Raw genomic sequence first — 17791 nt, 5'->3', positions numbered from 1 at the left:
TTGGTTGCAAATCCCAGATTATTAAGGCCTACTGGGAGTGTCCCTAAGAGGGTTGTTGACCGACTATTGATCATCTGAGTCAGGTGTGGAAATGGGTGTAGGTCATTATCAGCCAAGGTTTCAGGCTAACCCATAGTGAGACCACGCCCCACCCTGTCATGTGATCTATTGAGAACAAATGGCCCAGGATGCGAGTGGGCGTTAAGGCGTCTGGGAAGGATCTCAAAACTGGATTATAGATGGCACAGTGGGTGTCATAAGCCCCGCCCTCTGTTCAAAGATGGTTGTTCACAGTGGACATAGATGCTTCTTTCACTCCTCTTTCAAACCATCTGTCTTCTCTGTCCAAAATGTAAACATTGGTATCCTCAAAAGAGTGACCTTTGACCTTTATGTGCAAACTGAAGAAGCTGCTTCTCGCATGAGAGGTGAAATGTCTTCAAGAAACTTCAGTCCAGTCGCTTTTCTTTCCAAGCTCCTTAGATCACCAAGACCTGGATACTAAGAACCTTCAGACTGAGAGCTTTTCTAGTCTTACCGACCACTCAAGGCGCTTTAACACCAAGTCACATTTGAACCACAGAGCACATCTACCTCACATGGTAATCTAGAATCTCCAGTTAAGCTAACAAGTGTTTGGACCGTAGGAGGAAGCTGGAGTACAGACACAGGAAGCACACACCGACTCTCCATCTCACCAGGATTCTGCCCAAATAAAGGAGTTCGGCTGTGAGTGTTAGTATTTTACGGTGATCTCCATGAAGTGGGGACAAAATGGTTAAAAATGTTTTTTAACCTAACATCTTAGAGTGGACAGGAATGGCTTAAACACATACGCACGTTGTGGCGCCTTCCTCCTCCAACTTCCCCCCCTCTTGGTCCTCATTGATTAGCATCCTATTGACCCACTGGGTCAAAATGTAGATGCTTCCGTTATGCAGAACTGTGTCATCACTGTATTTATTATTTTGCAAAACCAAACAGGAAAGGTTGAAGAACACTCCACCTTTTCTAATTTGAATCAGCTGGATTAGATGCCCTGCTACAAACTCTGAGGACAGAGACGGTAACCGTGCAAAGGATTCACTCCGAGCACGAGTGTGTGTTCTTGGGCTGCACAATTAGTCAAATCTAAATCTCAATCACAATTTTGGCTTCCCACAATTAAACTAAATACTAAAAAGCGTGCTCTGACAGCTGTTCCCTTTTCCAGTCTGTATGAGTAACAAATGTTAAAAGACAGATTTACAACATCCTGTCAAAACAAACATCAAATGTCTGACACAGCAGGAAGTGAAGAGCTTGCCTCCTGAAGGGGATCATCATCCATTGTTTGGAATTACTTCAGATTTGGGGCAAGTGACGTTAACCTGGAAAGAATCACATACAAAGAGTGCTGCAGAGTTGTAACACAAATAACACACAACTGCCTGAAAACACAATGCAGTGGTTGCAAATGCACCTCGTCCAACATCAGCTCGGACGAGTCTGTACAGTGCATCGGCCTATCAGCGCATCCATCCAGCTCCCACCAGCCAATCACATTTGACTTGATTCTAGATAAGAGTCCAGTAAACACGGGGAGTAACGAAGGCTTTGGGAAGATGTTGAGCTGATTGGACGCCTGATACGTTATCCTCTCTCTGTTCATTTGTGGCAACAGCTGACAGGGGAAATTAGAAGAGGCCCCTCAGCTGTTTTGTTCACATTCATCGTGCAGGTACAACAAATGGAGTGAAACCTTTACCAGGACACGCTCTCATGCCAGGTCAATAAACACCTCGTCTGTCTGCAAAGAAGTTCTAATTGACAGGAACGTACCATGACAGAAAAGTGAAAGTGGTGCCCGGATGACTTTGTGTTTTATTTCATTTATGAATTGTATTAGAGCAGTCGTCTGTCTGAACTGGTTTGGTTGAGGAGAAAGAGGAGAAGGCGAGACGTCACGCACTGCCTAAACTAAATGAAGTATTTCCAGTAATGACAAAACATATGTGGAGAATCTTGTGCCGTGTGTGCTGAATGCAAGACAGGACAAACTCAGACGGTTTCCCGCGACACTGTCCGGAGATCATGTGCAAACAGCTTTACACTCGATTTAAATAAACACTGCTGCTAATTTACTTTGATCCTCTTTAAAGCCGACACTGAGCGTATGAAACAAAACTCATCAACAGACTGTTTGTGCAACTGCTGCCTACAAATTTTAGGAAGGAAAAGCCTGTTCAGCTCTTATCAACACATTGCTCTTAGTATTACATCCGTCCATGCATCCATCCGAGCTTATCTGCTGTTTACAGGTCCCACCCTTTTCCTCCAAAAACCAGGCAGTGAAGCAGGAGGACGACGATGAAATAGAACCAGCTTCGTGCAGCACAGTAGATGTAATGGCTGTGTACCATTCTCACTATCTCACTGAATCTATCAAGGAGGCAGGGAGCTGCCTCAGGTCGAGCCCTGGGGCAAGATGGGAACAATTAGGGGGTCAGTGGAGGAATGTAATCTATAGGGACTAGCGTTCTCTGGTGCTTATCTGATGCTCGAAATTCCAGCCGGGCTCCGGCCGCCTCGCGGCAGGCTGGTGTCGGGCTCACATGATGGCTATGAATCTTTGAAACAGAACTTCCTTTTTTAGAAAGTGAGAAATCAGCACTAGTGTTTCACAGAAACAGTGCAGAACATGTTCAAACAAAGACTGCTGAGCAATGATTGCTTCATCCTTCTTTTAATAACTGCAGAGGGAAAAAGAGCAAAATGTGACGTCAATAAGATGGATGAAGGCAAAACTTTAAATCATACCGCTGTAACTTTTCAACTATTAGCAATAATACATATCTGAAAGTCTGTACCTGGCAGCTCACACGGATATTTCTATTGTTTTTGTGCGCAGCGCTGTAACGTCTCACCTTCCAAACCCAAATCACTATTGAATGCTCGTAGTTACTGTAGTCTGATTACTGTCTAAAGCGGCACAGTTACATTTCTTCTACATTCTTTTGAGCATTAATGGAAACATGAGGAGTTTCTCAGTTTGAACAAGTGTGGCTCTAAAGCCTCCATCAGCTCCTAGAAGTTACGGGTCCCGTTTCCTTGTCTGCAGCTATGACCACGGTAGCTCGAGGCTGAAGCTTGTGAGAGCTTTTGATCGCTTGAGAGCTGGAAATTTTTCCTGGAAAACTACTTGTGCATTTATGGCAGTCGGGTTAAGACAGATGAGGGAACCATCAGTAAATTGCTCTTGTGACGCTGACTGGATGGACTAACCATTAAAACACATCTTCAGATATGTCATCGTCATGCTTCGGTTTCACTGTTAAAGCTGTGTTTGCACTGCAGGGACTAGGAGGCTTTGGAAGAGCTCAGTGTGTTTCCACTGCCGGGACTCTGTTCTTCACTGGCAAAGAAACCGCTTTACAAAATAAATGTCTGAGGGAATTATTATCTTAAGGTTCTGGAACTTTTTGGGTCAGCCTTGCAGCTCGAAACGCTCCTGATTGGTGCTCACCACTATTATTAAAAATAAAAAATATGTAGTTGTTGCTAATGCGTTTGTTTACTATGCTGTGGCCTTAGAGCAGCATGCCAAACATGGACTGAAAATAAGGTGTAGTAGAGTCGTGCACAAAAATGACATGTGTGACTCATCTGGAGCACAAATGCAGAGAACTAAAGGCCAAAGGTGAACAAGGCTCCTGGGACTAAAGGTTGTGAGTACACTGGGTTTCATGGCAACTTCCATTCTTTTGTGTTAACACCAGATGAAACAAGGTCTAAATTAAGCGCCAAGTTTTACCTCCAAATAATTCCTGATCCAACTTTCTTTCATAAGTACATGCAGCTTCCTGCCAGGGCTTGCAGCTCTGAACATTTCTGACTGGTTCAGTTATTTGGAGTTTTTTCAACTATTTTTTCAAAGACCATTAAAATAAAAAAAAAAAACAAAAAACAAAAAACAAAAAAAAAAAAAAACTAAAACTACAACATGGAGTTACAAAAGACAGATGGAAATGACCACACAGTCCAAGCTTCATTAGGCTGTAACAGTGAAGAAGAAATGCACGGGTACAGACAGTTGTGAGCAGCTCTTGGTGTGTGAAAATAATGCAACTTTAATTCAATTCCAATTAAATGCAGTGGAACTTTATATAGCATCAAACAACACCTCAAGGTGCTTTATTTTTAAAAGGTAAAGACCCTAAAACAATAGAGAGAAAACTGGCAACCCATTATGAGCACGCATTTGGCGACTGTGGGAAGGAAAAACTCCCTTTTAACAGGAAGAAACCATCAGCAGAACCGGGCTCAGGGTTCTGCTGCGAATAAAATACTTATTATAAATACCTGTGAAAAAAAAACCCTTTAAAAATTAAATAAAGACAGAATGTGAAGGAAAAAGATGCTTGTTTATGTACAAGGCTGCACTTTAGTGTAATACCACTTTTCACCACAAGGTCGTAAAACGAGTGTATCTCTTTTAACCAAACACGTAACTAAGAAGACATAAGGGTCTGGAAAAAAGGCTGCGCTAAAATAAATAAATAAATATTTGACTTGTAATAAACTCCTCCTGACAGTGGACTAATTAAAACGTGCAGAGTGTCATTACAAAAGGCAGCTTTAAAAACAGCCCTTGCTTTTCTTGATAAGTCAGGTAAATAATAACGTTCTCAAGGAGCTTTAGTACGAGTGAAATCAAAGATGGCAACTTTAGCTTCTTGGAAATTTTGTGGAAATTAGGTTCGTGTACAGCGGTTGTCATGAAAACCATCCAGCCTCAGAGAAATCGCTGCTCTGAAGTTAGCCTGTAAGTTTCCACAGCTTCATAATGTCAGACAGTCCCACAACACTGGCACCATCAGGGCTCACTGAATTATAACACTGCTGCTAATCTTCATTTAACAGGCTGCAATTAAAAGCTTCTTGTATTACAGCCCATCGTAAACTCTGTAGCCAAAAGTCATTTAGATGTTTCTGACAGTCGCCCATTAAAATTAAGCTCATTTCATTTTGACGCTTAAACCAGACGCCGCTTTTGTCAGCAATGTTACGCAATCACTTTATTGTGCCGTGTACTTCAGACCATCAGAACTGTGGAATGTGTGCTTACATGTAACATGACTAACTGCAGTGTAACAGCATGCTGACATAATGCTGAGTGAACCTGAGTGACATGACGCTGCAGTCACTTCCTGTTTGGAAAAACAGACTCCTTAGCACAAAGAAGCATCATTAGTCACCCAAGCAACAGGAAACAGGACCACGAAGCTTATTCCGCTTTTCCAAACAACGACGCATTAAATTCACCATTTTCAGCCACATTTTCAGCTCCCTGACAGAATGGACCATTGAGAAGCGGAGCAACACGACTTCTCACAATAATTTCATGAGGCAAAACTGCACATACATAGCTTCAAAGGGCAGGAAGACTACTTCTTCATTTTGAATCAATCCAGTTTTATTTATACAGTCCCTGTTCACAACAATCACCTGCAGACACTTCCCAGTGATACAAATGTTCAGAAGATCCAGTATGAGCAGCACTTTGTGACAGTGGGGAGGAAGAACTTCCTTTAAACAGGAAGAGACCCTTAAGGTCTGCCTCCCATTCTACTTTCAGAAAAGCAGGAACCACAAGTAAGCCTGCAGGCTGAATAATATTATTCTGAGGTCTTTACAATATGACACGGCCTGATCATTCGGTTTGAGAGGGAAATAATAGGACACAAGTCCCCCCACAGCTTTCAGGCATTAAATGAAGATGACATAAAATGGTCTTTTTGATGAAAGACAAACGATTTGGTCTTAAACCCGTGATGGACACAGAGTCAGCAGGGTTCACCCTTTAGGGAAGATAACCAAGTGTACAAAATGTTGTTGACATTTCAGTCTGAGCGCACAGGGTGCTGAGTGTTTTGGTTTTTTCCTTTGAGACTTCCCGGTGGGGTCATTCAGGTCTACCTTCTGTCCCCGAAATAAACCTGGAGTTACAGTTCGTTAATTTAACCTTTTCCACTTAGCTTACCTTCACTGCACCTGCACTTATTCAGTTCCTAACCTTTCATCTTTCTGAAGGCACATTATGCAGTTTTATATTGCCTTCTGCCCCTTTTCCATCTCGATTAAACAGACGGCTTTATTTTGTCTCAGGGTGCTGCTGAATGCCTCTGCTGTGAAAATAACCCTGCAGTGACGTTAAGCCTTATTGATTATGTTCTGATCGATTCTGAATCCCTGACAGAGAAAGGGGGCTTGGGACTAAGGAAAAAGCTCTCACGTGGAAAATCAGACTGAAAAAAGAGAAACGGATATAAGTCTAATTAAAACGTTTTCTACTTTAATGAGGAGCAGGTCGATAAAGTCCTGTTTCTCTTACACGTGTATTGATTTCAGTATTAAATGTGTAAAAGGAATAACAGCTGCTATCCTGTTGAACGACTCGCGTTTCGGCTCCAACTCGGACGCACCAGGCTGTATGATTTTAAAGTCCGGTGTGTGTTTCTGGACTGCAGCAAACATCATAAACGCCTCTTTGACACTTGAAAACTGTCGCCTGCCTCGGATAATTCGAGGCATTTAAAACTTATTCCCACCCCAGCCTCTCTGTCCGGTCCGGTTTCGCAGGTTTCCCCGTAAAGGTTTAAGCTCCCCGGCAGGACTGGCGTTAACCAGGTAGTCCCGTCAGTGACCCACCTTCAGCGGCGGCTCCAGCAGCTTGTGGATCCCGGCGATCTGCTCGCTGAGCGGCAGGTTCTCTTCCAGGTTCACCGTCGGAGGTCTCCGAGGTTCGGGGAAGTTTGTGCAGATAAACGGATCCGAGTCCTCCAAGTACTGGACCCGGCAGACGATGGAGGCCATGGCCATGCGCCCGTGACCCGACTGCGGCTGTAAAAGTGCGAGCTGTCGGCGAAGGTCCGTCCTCCGCTGGAAGCAACTTTAAATGAGAGGAGAAAGTTTCAGCTCCAGATATAAAGCCGCCACACTCACTTCCGGCGCCTTCAAAGTAAAACTAAAGTGTAAAAGAAAAAGACATGATTCAAAAGAACACTTTATTGATGATGAGATTATTTCTTATTTATTTCTTATTTTCATCAGATCTGGATTAGGTTATAGGTCATATTTCTTAGTGCATATCAGTGAACTCACCCTCCAATCTGCTCAGATCACCCAAAGTTACCCTTATGAGATCACACTAAAAGACCACGTTTTTTTACTTAGATTGAGGCATTTGAATGGTACTTTTATTCTAATAAAAATTAAACACAAAGGTCTGACAAAGTATACTTCAAGATAATCAGATAGCAATACAATACCCACTTCAGGAAAATCCTAATCTCAGTATTCACTGACCGTTAGTTGGACTAGTCACTGATAACTTGTGTTCTTGTTTGCAGCAAATGCTGCATTTTTTATGCAGACTGGTGGTTTTTGGTGTCAACCAGAAAATAGTCCACCAGGCTGTGCCAGAGACCATCATAAGGTTTAGGATGTCACTGCGGGGTGGCACGCTCTCTGTGCGATTGGCTCAGTCTGTCATGAAAGTGATGGCGAGGACTGAACGTCTATGATCGGTCGGTATTTAGACAAGCACAGAGGTTCTGTCAGATTGATCACATGTCCTCTATGCTGAGTATGAGCCGAGTATTGGCTTCTGTATGTGGCAGAACATACGGTGAACTGCTTTTAAACTTCATTCATGTTAGTCAAGCTTTTCAGCAAGTTTTAAAAAGTTATCTGCACATTAAAAAATGTTTATTGATTCTTTGTGAAGGCAGGTTATGTGACAGAAGCTGAGCACATGTGGTATTGTAGTTTATGTTGGTTGCATATAAGAAAACATATGTAACCAATCAAACTGTCACGGGCAGAGCTGATGGATGAGCATGCAGCTCCTGGAGCCTCGGGGTGCAGTGTGTTAGGCTGCTAATCCAGATTTTGCGGCGAACTTTTATTTACTAACCGCTCCATCCTCACGAGGCCCGTCAGCAGAGCCGTTTGTTGATCAGCAGCGTCCTCTGGTGGATGACTGACTGTAGTACAAAGATTTTCAATGACACATTAATGCTTGTTGTTCTTCTAGCCAGCTTAAAGAGTGATGCCGAAAAGTGTCATTAGGAAATTAAAAAAATATACACCTGCAAACACCTGCGCTTTTTCTCTGTCATAAAAACTGCTTAAATCCCCACAAAGAACTTGGACTCACTTTCTTAACCCCTAGGGATACAGATGTATAAATGTTCAAATATCAAATACTTCAGCAAAAAAAAAAAAAAAAAAAAAAAAAAAACATGACAGAAAAAATAAAAATAAAAGAAATATCCTTTCAGAATATTTCTTTTTACATTTCATGTGGCTGAAGTTAATGCAAAAAAAAAAAAAAAAAAAAAAAAAAATCAGAATACTTTATTAATCCCTAAGGAAATGATGTAAAGCTACACACAACCTACATATGCACACTGTCATAGTCAATCTGACATCCCAGGTATAATCTTACCATAATCATTGTAGCGTAAATATGTATGTCTGTTCCCTAACTCCTGCTAGAGGCATCAATCAAGCTGGATTAAACTTTATCAACATCTATGAAGCTTTTAGGAATTATTTTTATGTCACTCACATGCTTACAAGTTATATAAATTATGTGCAGTAGCTGATCTTAAAACAAATGGCAACATTACATCTATGTTAAGCAGTTTTTAGCGCAATGGGACTTTGAGACAATTGTGACTAAATGTCAGACAGTGATGCTAACAGTGCCTGTAACCCATCACTTTGTCTTATACAGTGAGTATGTAGATGAAGAGAAGAAGAACAATAAATACATGTTTATTATTCATTTATTTGCTGTTTATGAACAGAAATTTTCATCACCTGATCATATACAGTATTATAATGAAAATAAAAGAAATAAATTATAAATGATCATACATGTCCATCTTTTTATACATGAGCAAAGCAAAGAAGCACTGCTGGCCTGGCAAACACACAGGGTGCTTCTTGTATGATACAATGATATCATGGGTATAATTACAGTTTATCCTTCCATGGTGGAGTTCACATGGTTGGCTCTACATTGTCTACATTTTGCACTGCAGCACTCATAGTTTTATGCGTTTCTTCCGATTCTTATATCAGTGACTGATGGGTGGAGCTCTACTTGACACACCACATCCCAGTAACATGGAACAGTGAGAGACTCTATGCACAAACTGCTGCTGCTTCGACCTCTGTGGATCTGTGGACTCAGTTCATCTTCTCTCAGCACATGCATTACCCCATTTACCAAAATGGCAGCCATCTGTGGAGAGAAAAAGAAACACTGAATAAGTGTTTATGTGCAGCACATCCAGTATAAAATACAGCAGAGGTTCAGATCTCTTCAGAGCAGCAGTGGAGAGGCTGTGCAGTGTAGCTAGCACTCTCTTAGTTCTTCATGTTAACATGTTGGTGTGAACATGCTGAGCTTGAGGCTCACAGACCTGCAGATGCTTTTAGCATCAAGTCTAATCAACTGAGCACCCCACAGGCTTCATTACTGCAGAAATTTGTTAGGGCCAGCAGCCCCCGGTGGCACCTCCTCTCTCCATGCTGGTCCTCGGGGATTCCATTGTCAGGAACGTGCGGATGAGGGGGGCGCTCACGCTGTCGTTCCCGGGAGCCACCGTTGTTGACATAGTGGACAGAATTCACAACATCCTGGCGTCCCACCCACAGGCCAACCGGCTCATCATCCACATCGGCACCAATGACATCCCCAAACAGCAATCTGAGCTGCTGAAGTTGGACTTCCTCCAACTCTTCAGCCTCCTTGGTCAGTTGCAGGTGAGTGCTTTTATCTCCGGGCCCACCCCCACAGAGGGATAGGCAGTTTCAGCCGGCTGCTCAGCCTTAACACCTGGCTTTCCTCTGCCTGTGTCTCCCACGGTGTGGGTTTTATTAACAATTTTGATACCTTCTGGGAGAGGAGGCATCTTTTTGGGGCAGACGGGCTCCACCTCAACGCCTGGGGACGCTGTTTGCTGTCCGCCAATTTGGCATTTGGCGTACAGCACTCCCGCACACGGCCCTGTCATTACCCCAAACTGACATTTCCTGCTGATCTGTCCACCACTGACTGATGTCCCCTGGTCCCAGTCCTATATTTGTTCCGCTTTTAACAGTAATACACAAAACTCTGGACTTGGACCTCTCTCGGACACAACAAAAGCAACTGTCTGGTTATCAACTTAAACACAAGACCACAGCAAGCTTCTGGTTGAATGTGACTGCTTGACATAAGTTATTATCACTGTTCTCCTCTCAGTTGTACTCATGAAAGCCTGCAGGTTTACAGGAAATGCCGAAGGGTTGATACTAACTTCAGTTCAGTGTTCCTGAAAACCGCGTGGACCGACTACCATCGTTTACTGACCTCAGAATCTCCAGTAAACAATGCAGACTCTTCATGAGATTAGACAGCTGCTTAACTCCTGAATCCTCCAGGATGTTGTGACCCAGGTCCAGATGTCTCAGATGGGAGGGGTTGGACTTCAAAGATGAGCCCAGATAAGAACAACTGGTTTCCGACAATTCACAGCCCCTTAATCTGAGTAAAGAATAAAATGTGGAGATAAAATAATTGATAATCCAACCAGATGTGTTCAGGTTCTAAATGTGCAGCTCAAGAATAATTATTCCTAACCAATAAGCTTTTTTTTTTTCTAGCTTTCTGTAATTATGGACTGTTATCTTATCAGCTTCTATCCACTTAATCCAGATGTCCTTACATAAGGATAATGGATGCAACAGATAAAAAAGTAAACTGACCTCAGAGTTTCAAGCCTACAGTGTGAACTCTCCACAAGGCTAGCAAGCTGTTTCACTCCTGAATCCTGCAGCTTGTTGTCACTCGTGTCCAGATGTTTCAGATGGGAGGTGTTGGACTTCAGAGCTGAGACTTCATATCATATTCATCCTAGTGTACAACTAAAACATGGTGTCTAACCTCAGAGTCTCCAGTCTGCATTGTGGACTCTTGAGAAAACCACACAGGTGCTTCACTCCCGTCCAGAAGCTTCAGATAGGAGTGGATTGCATTCAGAGCTTCAGCCAGGGAAGAACAGCTGGTCCTTGACAAATTGCACCGAATCAGTCTGAATAAGAAAAAAAATTATATACATTAAAATCACAGATAATTTGATCCAGGGTTTTCAGGTTTTACATGTGCATATTTACAGCATTACTGTAGTGACCCAAATCAAACTCTTCATCAAATGGCCACTGAACCTTTATTATGCCAAGTACATTTTCCAAACTAAATTTGGAAGGAAGTGTATGAACAAACAAATAAAAGCTGGTTCTGGGTCAGTTCCATTCAAAGAAAATAAACAACATAGGCCCATAGGTCCCCAACTGGTTGTGGCAGATGGCCGCCCCTCCCTGAGCCTGGTTTCTTCCTGTTAAAAGGGAGTTCTTCCTTCCCACTCTTGCCAAAGAGCTTGCACAAAGGAGGTCATATGATTGTTGGGGTTTTCTCTGTTTTCTTTGTATTATTGTAGCGTCTTTACCTTACAATATAAAATTCTGCAAGGCAACTGTTGTTGTGATTTGCCTCTATATAAACAAACAAAATGGAACTGAATTGAACTGAATCAATTATGACTTAAAATTAGGGCATCCACTGTGTAAGACATTTTTTGCATTGCTCTTCTGAGTATTATTTGAAGTATCACAATAATAGTATACTGGGATGCCAACCTTGCAAGAGTATGGAAAAAAAGGAAAACAATAAAACAGTCGAGGTGACAAAGCTCAGTGTGTAAAGCAGTAGTATGAAAGGTCGTGAAAACAGACACTATACTGGCTGCAATGAACATCTTAAAGGAGTTTTTCATTAAAAAAAATATCAGGATTATGGCACCATAGCAGAAATGAAAAAGGAGATAAGGGATTATTCTGAAAGGGTGAATAAGCCAACCTGCAAATGTATTCAGCAGAAGATGAAATTACTTGTTGTTACCAAACAAAACTTATTATTTAATAACGTAATAATGTGTTTAACTTGTAGAGAAGATAACAAGTGTATAACATTGGGCTAGTAAAGCGAATACCCCTCAGAGAACACTAACAATAAATTTCTCAACCGCAGAGATAAGCTTGTAACAGTCACAATGGTGTGGTGTCTCTTTAAGACAATTTAAGGTCAGAAATATGCGCCACTGCCCTCTGTGGAGTATGAGAGCAATGTGCTAGCACGTGAGAGTGTGGACAGACACGGACTTTATATGTTTTACCCCTCTAACAATTTGCAACGTTACGGGTTGTAGAAACACTGTGCTTCATGTATGATAAACAGTAGCCGTTAGACTGGGCCTTGTAAGGTTGATTAAGAGAGTGTGCATTAAAGGACAAGCACTGTGGAATTCCCAGTACCAGTGTGGTCGTGAGTTTTTCTGACTGTCCTGCTAAGTGTTTCTACCTCTCCTCTCAACCACTGAGTACAACCCATGTTAGGCACAGTAATTAATTTAATTTGTACAGTGTGCTAATGAATGTTATAAACCTTCTTTATAAGCTCCTCTTTGAGGAGCAGACAGTCATTTGGACTTCAATACAAATAAAATGAAAATTAGTTTTTAGACAAAACTTTGAACAAATTCTGCAGACAGACCAAGATTTTGAATTTTACCTCAGAGTCTCCAGTCTACACTCCGGGCTTTCTAGAAAACCACACAGCTGCTTCACTCCTGAGTCCTGCAGCATGTTGTCACTCAGATCCAGATGTTTCAGATGTGATGGGTTGAACTTCAGAGCTGAGCCAAGAGATGCACAACTGAACTCTGACAACCTGCAGCCCTTCAATCTAAAGTAAGAATAACAAGAATCAAGAATCCAGTTATTGCACAAACATTTACATTTTTAATTGTGCAGTTCAGTATTACTATAAATAACCAGTAAGATTTCCATAAATGAGTAGAGTGACCTTGTCCTTTTGCAATTGTGGTTCAAACTCCTGAACAATAACTCATGTCAACATAGATCAACAAACATGCTGCTGTCCTCAGTCAAGTCTCATAGCAAAATTAGTATCAGCTCACACATAAAAGCTGTATATATTACATATGATATATGTAGGCATTTGTCAGGCTAAAAAAATCTATCAGAAAAATAGTAGAACCTTTAGGTGTGGCCACATTAACAATCTGATATATTGTTAAAAATGACATGATGCAATTTTCAGCTCAGCAATAGCAAAAATTCCTGGAAAACCACAGAAGAGTGGATACTGATAGAATTCTTTCCCTGGTGAAGAAGATATGACTCACAACATTTACCCAAGTCAAGAACATCCTCAAAGCGTATCTTTGTCAAAGTCTACACTCAAGAGATGCCTTCTATGTACAATGTACAAATAAAATTTACAACAGGGTGCAAACCACTGGTTATATTTAAGAACAGGAAGACCAGATTAGACTGCCATAACACACAAAACTTGGCCATTGGCCCAAATCTTATTAAACTAAAGTCTGTGACCTGACCTCAGGTGCTCCAGTCTACAGTTTGGATTCTCCAATGCAGCAGACAGATGCTTCACTCCGGAATCTTGCAGTTCATTGTAACTCAGGTCCAGCTGTGTGAGATGGGATGGGCTGGACTTCAGAGCTGAGGCCACAACTTCACAGTGAGTCTCTGAGAGTCTGCAGCCACAAAGTCTGTAAGGACAAACATTACCCTTTAGATCTACTTTACACATTTGATGACAGTTGAACATATCCCACTAACATGTCAGCTTATCTTCTTTCTTTTAATTATTTTAATAATTGTTTAGCTTTAATCTGCAGAAGGGACTTAAGTTGCATTCAGGCTGTGCACAGTTTGTTTACATGACCTGATTCTGCAATTGGCTCCAAAAAGTTATCATCTGGATCCAAATAACATTTTTACTGGCCACTGTGTTAATGTGATTTTTGTACTGGGTTACTCATTAAACAATTCCAGTTGTGAACGATTATCTTTGTTTGCTGCAAGAGTCATGTATAAATTTAGGATGGAATTTAAATGTTTTTCAGACCTTTGGTTAATGGTGTTCTCTGTGACAGACTTGTGCTTAGCATACACATGGGTTCTTTCTTTTTAAACCACAGAAGTCATTTAGAGACCCGTGATGTAAACAAAGCATGTGAAATTGATAGTTAATATTAGATACTTACGTTCAAAGAGGGGAAATGGGTTACCATATGTTTTGTAGATAATCAAAATCTGATGATTTTTAAATACTTGTAGGATGCTGAAATAGACTAAGCTGATAGATGTTAATCTGTCTGTGAATGGCGCTGGAGGCCATTGATCAATGGTCATGACAATTAATGATCATGAAACTGACCTCATTGTTAGTCAGTGGTGTTATTTTGCTCATTGTGCAAATGTACTGTTTAGTACACTACGTCCAGATGGAATTCCCTTACCTGGATGATTATATCATCAGGACGATATAAAAAAAAATGAACCTACTTTGAATTATACTGTCTGAATTGTTAATGTTAATCACATTTGGACTCACCCAGCCCTTTTACTGTTCCTCACAGCTGGGCTCAGTCTCCGTTTTCCTTTCTCTGATGCATTGTATTTCCTCAGATCCAACTCATCCCGAACCTCCTCTGACATCTGCAGCATGTAGGCCAAAGCTGAACAGTGGATGTCAGAGAGTTTCTTATCTGATCTGTTCTTTGACTTGAGGAACTCTTGGATCTCCTAATGGACAGAGATTTTTCATCTCCATCAAACAGTGAAAGATGTTAATGCTTCTGTCAGGAGACATTTCATCACTGTTCATCTCATTCAGATTGTTCATGACTATTTGAACATTTTTTAGACTGTTCTCCGTCCGACCCAGCAGACCTCCTAAGAGTCTCTGGTTGGACTCCAGAGAGAAGCCATGAAGGAAGCTAACAAACATGTCCAGGTGGCCATTTTTACTTTGAAGGGATTTTTTCATGACTCTCTGTAGAAAGACATCCATAGATGGGGAGCTGTTTTTGTATTCGCAATCTCTCTCCAGGAAGTCCTGGAGCACTTCTGTCTTTCTGTGGGTGAAACTGTAGAACAGATAGACTGCAGCCAGGAAGTCTTGAATGCTCAGATGAACAAAGCAGTAGGCTGCTTTCTTGAAGATCTCACACTCTCGTTTGAAGATCTCTGTACAAACTCCAGAGTACACCGAGGCTTCTGTGACATCCAGCCCACACTGCTCCAGGTGTTCTTGGTAGAAAAGGATATTTCCTTTCTCCAGATGTTGAAACGCCAGCTTTCCCAGCTTCAGGAGAACTTCCTTGTCAGCCTCTGTCTGCTCCTGTGGACTCGTCTTATGTCCCTCGTGGTACTTGTTCTTCTTCCTTTTTGTCTGAACCAGCAGGAAGTATGAGTACATGTCAGTCAGGGTCTTGGGCAGCTCTCCTCTCTGCTCTGTAGTCAACATGTGCTCCAGAACTGTAGCAGGGATCCAGCACACATGATGTGGAGGCTCCTGGATGTCTTCATGTGGGAGATGATTCTGGACAGCTCTTCATCACTGAATCTCCTCCTGAAGTACTCCTCCTTCTGGGCATCAGTGAAGCCTCGTACTTCTGTTACCCTGTCAACACATGTAGGAGGGATCTGATTGGCTGCTGCAGGTCGGGGAGTTATCCAGACAAGAGCCGAGGGAAGCAGATTCCCCTGGATGAGGTTTGTCAGCAGCTGGCTGACTGATGACTTCTCTGTGACATCAGACAGCAGCTTCCTGTTGGTGAAATCCAATGAAAGTCTGCTTTCATCCAGGCCGTCAAAGATGAACAAAAGTTTACAGACAGCCAGCTTCTCTGCTGTGACCTTCTGTAATGTTGGATGGAAAACATGGAGCAGCTCCAGAAGACTGTACTGCTCATCTCTGATCAGGTTCAGCTCCCTGAATGAAAGCAGAACCACAACACTGACATGTTGGTTCTCCAAGCCCTCTGCCCAGTCCAGAGTGAACTTCTGCACTGAGAAGGTTTTTCCAACACCAGCGACGCCGTTCATCAGAACCCCTCTGATGGGTCTCTGTTGGTCAGGTAAGGCTTTAAAGATGTCGTGACACCTGACTGGAGTGTCATCAAGAGCCTCCATCTTGGAAGCTGTCTCCAGCTGCATCACCTCATGTTGGGTATGAACCTCTTCACTCTGTCCCTCTGTGATGTAGAGCTCAGTGTAGCTCCTGCTGAGGAGGGTTCTACTTCCTGTTTCATAACTTCCTTCAGTCACACGTTCGCATCTCCTCCTCAGACTGATCTTATGTTCATCTAAAACCTCCTGCAGACCAACATCTGCTGAAAGACAGAAAATCAATGAGACTAAAGAGAAAAAAAACTCCTACATAACACAAGAAGTCGAGTTTTCAGAAATGAGTCTATCAGCAGACAGATGTTCAATCGTACTTTGCACTTTGGGTTCACTGGCTGTCTGCCGTTTAGCTTCTGTTGTGGGGATTTTTCCACACTGGGAACAGAAGAAGTCTCCTGATGAAGCACACTGGTCCCAGTATGAACAGACACACTGTTTGCAGAACCAGTGTCCACAGCTGGTGAAGACCGGATCCTTCAGGACGTCCTGACACAAAGCACAGCAGGACAGCTGCTCCTCGAACATTGCTTGTCTTCTTCGCTCTGGACACAAACGAAAAATTATTCCATTTACTGATAAAATACATAGTCAAAAACAAAAGTTTAATACCAGCGCTGGCTTACAGGGAAAATATTGTTTTTTAAATAAAAACATAAAATGAAATTATAACAATAATAGTAACGTATAGACAGAGGGCTGGATCCTGTATCCTGGGTTTTGCTCTGTGCCTGGCACGTGTTCCTGTTACTGGACACTGGGGACAATTTTCAATGAGCAGATTTCATGTGCAGATAGATTCCTTCACTCTGAACAGAGCTGTACAGTAAAAGCTTTAAAAAGTGTTCATTCAGTCTGTAACCCAATCTCAGCATCACAGGAGCATGTGTTGTATTAATGATCCATCCAATCATCAAACACAGACACATGTTATAAAGAAGCTGAACGGACAAGGTAAGCGACTCATGTTGTAACTGACGTCAGACGCCAGAGATTTTGGTGGAAAATTAAAGCAAATGGTAGTTTAGATCTGAACAAATTCATTTAAGCTTCAGTATTACCAAATACACTTATCAATTGTCTTATAACTAACACTATTTGTCTAAATAATCTCCAACACCCTGGAGAACAACGAGGAGAGTTTAGAGACTCTCCAAGATTATATTGATCAGTGCTTTCAGGATCTTGTGATGAAGAAGGCCCAGTGTGCAGCTTCCCCGGCCAAACCTGAGACGCCGTCGTCGAAAAGACAACGCCCGGCAGATTCCCCCGGCTCAACATCGCCAGCCGGCAAAGATATTGCCGACATACTGGAGTCAATCGACAAGCGATTGTCCAGTTTCGACGCAAGGCTGTCCTTGGTGGAGATTCTTCACCGAGAATTTAAATGCTTGCGAGAATCCCTGGAGTACAGCCAGCAGCAGGTGGAAACGCTTGCTGCTGAAAATGCCACGCTAAGGGAGTCGGTGAAATGTCTCACAGATAATGTTACCCAGCTCAATAGAGAAAATAAAAAAATAAAAGAAACCGTTATCGATCTACAAGCTCGTAGCATGCGTGATAATCTGGTATTTTCTGGTATTCCAGAAGCTGCTGGAGAGGACGCGGAGACCACGGTAAAAAGCTTCATCAAAATCCACCTGAAGCTGCCGGAGGACACTGTGAAGAACATTGTCTTCGA

The 17791-nt window shown here is 42.2% G+C and overlaps 1 protein-coding gene and 1 pseudogene across 4 annotated transcripts in view; both read right to left on the bottom strand.

Annotated features, from left to right (window-relative positions):
• Window positions 1-6917, bottom strand: part of fhod1 (formin homology 2 domain containing 1) — a 50184-nt gene extending 43267 nt beyond the window's left edge. For all 3 annotated transcript variants that reach the window (XM_085477790.1, XM_085477879.1, XM_085477961.1), the window contains exon 1: window positions 6691-6917. In XM_085477790.1, the coding sequence (XP_085333916.1) occupies window positions 6691-6861 (171 nt within the window). In that variant the 5' untranslated portion in view covers window positions 6862-6917. The remainder of the gene's footprint in view (window positions 1-6690) is intronic.
• A 1956-nt stretch (window positions 6918-8873) lies between these two features.
• Window positions 8874-17419, bottom strand: LOC146718148 (NACHT, LRR and PYD domains-containing protein 14-like; annotated as a pseudogene). The gene is made up of 8 exons (XR_014921569.1): window positions 17338-17419; window positions 16428-16655; window positions 14537-16319; window positions 13515-13688; window positions 12665-12838; window positions 10804-11129; window positions 10409-10582; window positions 8874-9295 (listed from the first exon to the last, which is right to left on the bottom strand). The product of XR_014921569.1 is annotated as an NACHT, LRR and PYD domains-containing protein 14-like (transcript).
• Between the last annotated feature and the right edge of the window lie 372 nt (window positions 17420-17791).

Source organism: Copadichromis virginalis, linkage group LG1 (assembly GCF_057382275.1).
Source record: "Copadichromis virginalis isolate Kocher_CV1m ecotype Utaka linkage group LG1, C_Virginalis_male_GT1.1, whole genome shotgun sequence".
Taxonomy (NCBI): Eukaryota; Metazoa; Chordata; class Actinopteri; order Cichliformes; family Cichlidae; genus Copadichromis; species Copadichromis virginalis.
This window is presented reverse-complemented; position numbering and strand designations above follow the sequence as displayed.